The sequence below is a fragment of the Neophocaena asiaeorientalis genome, unplaced genomic scaffold (assembly GCF_003031525.2).
Source record: "Neophocaena asiaeorientalis asiaeorientalis breed wild unplaced genomic scaffold, Neophocaena_asiaeorientalis_V1.1 scaffold681, whole genome shotgun sequence".
In the NCBI taxonomy this organism is placed as follows: Eukaryota; Metazoa; Chordata; class Mammalia; order Artiodactyla; family Phocoenidae; genus Neophocaena; species Neophocaena asiaeorientalis.
The window spans coordinates 1,337,413-1,344,257 of record NW_020172271.1 but is presented as its reverse complement, the minus strand read 5'-3'; the positions used below and the strand labels follow the sequence as shown (position 1 = coordinate 1,344,257).

The 6,845-nt window shown below is 61.5% G+C and overlaps 1 protein-coding gene across 1 annotated transcript in view; it reads left to right on the top strand.

Moving 5' to 3' along the window:
• The first annotated feature begins 3,566 nt into the window (after nucleotides 1-3,566).
• The window catches only part of FLNC (filamin C), a 28,099-nt gene continuing 24,820 nt past the window's right edge, over nucleotides 3,567-6,845 (top strand). Inside the window, 2 exon segments of the mRNA XM_024763070.1 lie at nucleotides 3,567-4,269; nucleotides 5,200-5,370. Coding sequence (XP_024618838.1) covers nucleotides 3,567-4,269; nucleotides 5,200-5,370 — 874 coding nt within the window.

Here is a 6,845-nt window from a genome sequence, read left to right as displayed (position 1 = left end):
CAGGGAAGTGGTCCTTTTCTTCAGCCGTTTTGTTCAGAATACAGAGCTCTTCCCTTTAGGTCACTTGCCCGTGTCGGCTCATCTTGGAAGGCCATCCTCTTCACGGATCTGGGCTCTGTGCTTTCTGGTCTTGTAGATACACTGTTCAGAGTGCCTGTGTTGAATGTGAAACAGTCCCTGGAGTTAGCTTTGAGTCCACAGGGGTGTCTCTTAGAAGCCACAGGCAGGCATGCACCCAGGCCCAGGTACAGATAGAACCAAGGACTCAGAACACCTCCAGTGGCCTCCATCTCCCCCCTCTCCTGCCCTCTGCATAACTGCTTCCTTTCTGCTCTCTCCCTGCACCACAGACCCCTCTGCTTTCCCTTCCCAGGCTACGCGGTAGAGCACACCACCTGCCACCCCCTGTCAAGGACCAGCTGCTCTTGGGGGGCATGGTGGGTAGCTCTAAAGATCAGAAGTACTCTAGTTCTGATTCTGGCAGGTGGAGTGTTAGGATGCAAGGAAGGGAAGAGGGGAGCAGTGGGAGATGCCAGCAGTGGATTCTACAGGGGACAGAGGCAGCTGTGAGGAAGGCCTAGCTCACCAGAACCCATGTGGTCCCCAGGATACCAGCAGAGGAAGCAAACTGGCTTTTTCTGATCACCTATTAGCTGCCCAGCACCATGCTAATCACTTTACATGTTATCTCCTTTCATCTTCATGCATAAAAAAATCCCTATGAGAGTACTACTAACTCCATTTTGCAGACAAAAAAACTGAGGCCCCAAAGAGTTCCATTACCTGACCAAGGCTATAGAACCAGAGGTGAAGAGGCTGGAATTCAGCCTATGTACCTTTCCACCCTACCACACTGTCCCTGCCACACCTGGGCCAGGGCCACAGTCAGTATCACGGATTGAAACAAAGTGCCTGCTGTGAGCCTGGCCAGCCTGGTGCCATCACAGGGGGCTATGGAAATGTCCCTGGTTCCAGAAAAGCAGGATTTTCAAACATGGCCCATTGGACACGCTCACTCAGATTCTGCTCTGCTCAAGTTAAATATGGCCAATGTTGGATGACCAGCAGTGCCCCTTGATGGGAGAGGCAGGGCCAGGGGAAAGGTCAGGCAACCTGGTCTCCTGAGACAGGTCAGCGGGTGGTGAGTCAGGGGGCTATATACAGCCTGTGGCCACCACCGCCAGCAGTGCCGCAAAAACTCAGCTGATGAAACCCCCTGTAAGCCCCTGCCGGGCTCTGAGAGGAGCACATCAGCCCTCCTCAGGGAGGGGCCCTCACTTGGCAGGTCCCTGGACCAGCATTGTGCACGGTCTGTTCCAGCGCTCATGGCGAGGCCTGGGGCCTGGGCTCATGGGCTATATTGAGGGCTGAGTCACCAGCCTGTGCCTGGGCAGGCTGACTGTGACGGGCTGGCTGGGGCCTGAGTCAGGCCCTGATTTATCCTGGAGAGTAACGGGCTCTGGTTTCTGGGGCAGGCAGGGTGAGAAGGGTGCCAGGAACCATCCTTGGCACTGGGCACCCTCTGCCGCCCATTCACTCACTCCCCTGGGGCCACACACACACACACACACACTCCTCTCGGAGAGAAGAAATGAGAAGGGGGAGAAGGGAGTTCTTTGTCCACTTGCTGGCTTCCCTCTGAACTCCCCCCACCTTAAGCGAGGCCCTCAAGTTACTGGGGGACCTAAGGTAATGCCCACAAAACACGAGTGTGAGCCATTTGGGTTTGTGAAGGGCTGTCAGCTCCAGGCAAACCTGCTTTACCCCTTTCTCTTCTCCCCAGAGGCTCAGGGAGAGGAATCCATCCTTTCTTGGATCTATACCTCAGTTTCTTCATCACTGAACCCTGAGCTGGCACCTCAGGTAGGGTGTCAGAAGTCTGCCTTTTTGTACACACACACACACACACACACACACACACACACACTTCCCTTATGAAACCCAGCTACATGTCATGTGTCCACAGGAGGTGGGCATCTCTGCACAGGAGAGCTCAGCCTCTCAAGTAGACAGACGGCACTGATGCCTGATGTTTGGTTTTGGCCATGGTATAAAGGTGGCATGGGGGAATGAGAGTTCTGGAGATAGGGAAGGGGGTGCCAGCAGGAGGGTGGAATTCCTAAGCACCTCATCACAGGCAGCCGAGAGAACATGAGCCGCAGGGCCCAAGCTATTTATATCTCGGCTGTCACTATCAGGGCCCCCAGAGCTCCCCCCTCCTAAGTCACGCACAGCAGGTCCCTTTTCTGTTTCTGGTCCCTTCTCTACTCCTCCCCCTCCCTCAGTAATGAGAAGGGAAAGAAATCGTTCATGGACCCCTCTCACCATAAGCACTGCCCCCCACAAAGCTCCTGAACTTCTTCCCAAGCTCTATAACAAGGACTGCCCTCATTCTTCCCCCAAAGATGCCCACTCTCCCTGTCCTTTTCACCGGGCCTGGTGGGGGAAGAGGAATAAGGTCAAATGATTCACCAGAAACTTGCCAAATTTCGGTCATCACACAACTTGAGTTGGGGCCCAAACTTATGGGTCCAGAGGGATGGGAAAGCTGAGGAAGTTTGGCCTAAAGGGGGTGCCAGGAGGTGTGGAATACATGTATCCTACAGAATTGCTGAATATATATTCCTTTTATATAAAGTATGTTCTACAGCTCTTTCACCTCATTCCAGGCCAGCTCCTCTGTTTGAGTGCCTCAGTTTCCTTGCTGTCAGCTGCCCTTGGCTTACCCTGAGCCCAGCCCAGTCCTGCCCAGGCATCCTGGCTGGCTCCTTGGGGCTCTCCCTGCCCACCAGCCCCCGTCACGTTTCCCCTTGACTACTCTGGGCAGGACTCTCTCTGTCTCTGTCTGGCTAACCTGCCTTTGACTGGAAGGATCTGCCCTGTGACCCAAATGGGCACATCGCCCAGGGGGCTCCCTGGTACTACAGGGCAGAGGCTCTCCCTCCCCTCTCATCACCTCGGTTGAATCAGACTTTGGTGTGGCGGGGAGCACAGTGTGACTCACTGGGCACTCTTTTCCTGAGCTCAGCTTCATTCTGAGAGGATGAGGACAAAAGGGCTGGTGACAGGGACCCTGAGTCAGGGGTACACGCAGTCCTTCCCCTGGGACCCTGGTTTGGGCTTCAAATGACACTTTTCTACCTGTAAAGTGGGGCACCCTCACCCCAAGCCTTCTCCCTAATTGGCGTGGTCAGTGTCGTTACTTCCTCTCAGCCCGTCTGCGCACGAGCACACACACTTCCCTTCCCTGTCCGCAGGTGGACAATACCCTGGGCTAGGAGCCAGGACTCCCAGGCCCTGTGAACAGCCCTGCCACCAAACAACCCAGAAGATTCTTTCAACACCAGATCAGTGTGTTTTGCCCTAACCACTGGCCTCAGTTTCCCCTTGTGTCTCTTTAGTCCTGGGGGGCGGGGGTATATTTCATCTCTGACCGGCGAAGCTTAGTCCTGGGGTGTTGGGAGCCCTCACTCCCCCCATTTTCCAGCTCCGCTAGTCATCTCTCCAGCGCGGCGGCGCCGGGGCCCGGGCCTCCCCGGGGTAGTAGACCCGGGCCGGGGGCGAGGATGCCCCTGGCATTCCTGGGAGGCCGGCGCTCTGACGTGGAGCCGGGGGCCGCAGGCGCGGCGGGGGGAACGCGGCCCGGGGGCTTCTTAAACCCCCCGCCCCAGCCCGGCCCGCACTTCCAGAGCACCGCTCCGCCCCCGGAGGGAGAAAGACAGAGAGAGAGAGAGCGCGGCGGAGGAGCCGAGGAGGCCCGCCGAGTCCCGCCAGCCAGGGGCGCGAGAGAAGTTGAGAGCCGCGCAGCGCAGAGCCGCGAGTCCCGCGATCGCGCCCCGACAGCGCCTCGAGCCCGAGCCCAGCCAAGCCGGAGCCCAGCCGGCAGCGCAGCCCCCGCCCCAGCCCGCGCCAGCATGATGAACAACAGCGGCTACTCCGAGGCCCCCGGCCTCGGCCTGGGCGACGAGGCGGACGACATGCCGTCCACGGAGAAGGACCTGGCGGAGGACGCGCCGTGGAAGAAGATCCAGCAGAACACTTTCACGCGCTGGTGCAACGAGCACCTCAAGTGCGTGGGCAAGCGCCTGACCGACCTGCAGCGCGACCTCAGCGACGGGCTGCGCCTCATCGCGCTGCTCGAGGTGCTCAGCCAGAAACGCATGTACCGCAAGTTCCACCCGCGCCCCAACTTCCGCCAGATGAAGCTGGAGAACGTGTCCGTGGCCCTCGAGTTCCTCGAGCGCGAGCACATCAAGCTCGTGTCCATCGGTCAGTGCGGGCGGGGAGGGGGAAGTGCCCCGAGGAGGGGCTGGCCCACGGGGACAGAGGACTCAGGTGCTGGGTGGGCGCGCGGGGAGCCGAGAGAGGGCCGAGAGAGCCCCGGCGTCGGGAGAGGACCCTGTCCCCGCTCTCCCGCCCGCCGATGCAGGCCCCCTCGGGTCCTGCCTTCGCACCCCTCTCTGGTCGGCCGGCATCCCGAGGCGGCCCCGGGGGAGTCCAGACCCGACAGTTTCTGAGCCCTCCAGCTTCAGCCTCCCTCGCACACTCTCACCAACCCGCCTCTCCCCTTCGTCCCCTTTCCTGCCACCCGCACCCCCAGACCAGGCTTGAGAGGACTGGGCCAATGCCCATTACTGATTCCCGGGGGCACCTCCCCCCAAACAAAGCAAATGGCTTCCCAGCCTCCCAGCACCTCCACCGGGGAGGAGCGGCTGAAGGCGGGTCCCAATCGCTGCCCGATCCCAGGGAGCAGGGGGAGAGCTGGTGGCCGGGCGGGCGCGGGGCCCGGGTCCCCCGCGGGCATATGTTCTCGGCGGCTGGGTTCAGGCCCAGGGGCCAGGGCCGGCAGGGCCCAGCCTCGGAAACCTAAAAAGGCTCTGAGCGAGATCCGAGAGCCTTAACCCCTGCCTGTCCTCTACCAGCTTCAGCCGGCCGGGGAGGGGGCTCCCTCCGTCCACGCCCGGCCCCCGCCCACCCCCTAAGCCCCGATTGGCTGCAGCTCAAACGGCCTGGGCTGAGGGGAGGGAGGGAAGGCCTGAAAAAGGGAGGAAGTCATTGAGTGTAACCAGATTTGGAAGGTGTGTCGGCGCTGGGTGGGGGTGGGGAGGCACCCCAGGCTTGGGAGCTGGGGAACCCGGGATGGGCTCTGAGAGGGTAGGAGCTGGCCCTCCCCTCACCGCCCTGCCGTCATCCCTGCAGGCCGGGGGCCTGGGGCAGAGCCCTACCCCTGTGGCGAGCTCCTAAGAGCCCTGATGGGATTTGCAGGAAAGGGCCCCTCGGCGGGGTGCACCCCAGGGCCGCAGGAGGGGAGTTTCACAGGGCGTCCGGTGCCCCCCAGGCTGCCCCAGAGACTTCTTCAGATGATGGAAGGTCTGTCCGTCCACCTCCACTCTCCCTCGGGGCATCTCTAGGCCTCCGGAATTAGCAGCTGAGCTCAGTCCGGGGCCTTTTGCCCCGGCCAGTCCGCTCTCTAGGCCTTACCCCCTCCTGCCCCAATACTGACCCCCACCCCACCCGCTCTGGCCTGGAAATAGCCCTGCCGCTGTGACACAGCAGATGTCTCTGAGCTTTCCAGAAGGACAAGCCTGAGGACAGGGCGTGGGGAGGGGCCCCCGGTGTGTGTAGTGGGAGTGAGGGCTGCTTGAGAGTGCGTGGGGTTGCCGGGGGCCAGGGTCAGAGAGGAGTCAGCCCTGGGCCTGTCAGCCCCCGGCAGCTGGGATTTCACCGACTGGACTGACGGTCCCAGGTGGGGTCTCGAGGGGAGAGCCTGGGGCCTCAACAAGGCTTCGTAGGAAATGGCTCAGCCTTCCCCTCCCCTCCCCGCTGCAGGGCGCTCGGCCCCTCTCCAGGCCTCGTCCTTCCTGAGAGCACACCTCTCCCCTCCCCCATGGTGGTGCCTGGCTCCGGCCCCTTTGGCTCAACTGTGTGTGGAGAGGCCGTCTCAGAACAGAGGGGGAAGAAGCAAAAGCTGGTTTTGGGGCGGGAGGGAACCCTCCTTTCCCGCTCCTGCAGGGAATTGTTCCCCATTTGGGCCAAGTGGCTCGCTCCCGCCACCGCCGCCGGATGAGATAAGCTGTCAGCAATACAGCTGCTGGGGCCTGAGGCTGAGGCTGAGGCTGGATGGGAGGGGGCACAGGCGGCAGGGGCTGCCCAACCTGGAGAAGCTGTAACGGGTGGTTCCCCGCCAGGCGGGCATCGTGCTTCCTCTAGTTTCCTCTGTCCCGCTAAGTGGTAGGAAGGGGTTGGGGCAGGGGCCGTCTCTGGGCATCGTCTCAGGACTGAAACTGAGCATCTGGGCGCCTGGGAGGAGGTCAGAACGGCTCCCCACGCCCTTTTCTAGGAGTGGGGCGGGAGCTGGGGGTTGAGCCGTCCCCCTGAAGGAGGTAGGGGTACCCAGCCGGGGTGGAAGGAGCTGTGTGCCCTCCTTACCCCACCAGCCCCTCAGCCCCTCCGAACAAAGAGGCCTATGCGGCAGCTCTGTCCCACAGCTGTTCCCCAGTTGCTATTCCTTCTCCTGGAGCCAACCACCGAGGGAGGGGCTGGAGGGGGCAGCAGCTGTCCCGGCACCTCCCTCGCTGGGCCCTCTCTTCTCCCCCTCCACTTGAGGCCTGGGGTGGCCTCAGGGACTGGCTCTGGGGCTCCTCCCACCCCTTTGGTGGCATCCCCATTGGGGTGGGAAGGAGGGAACCCGGCCTGAGCAGAGTTCCCCTCCTCTGCCTGGCCTCTGAGGGGGAGGAGGGAGAAGAAGGTCACTGCCCCTAGAGTGGGACTCTGGGCCCACCCCTCTCCTGCTGACCGGGACCACTTGCTGTCTGGCCCAGGGCCAGTTGCTGGGGAGAAACCTT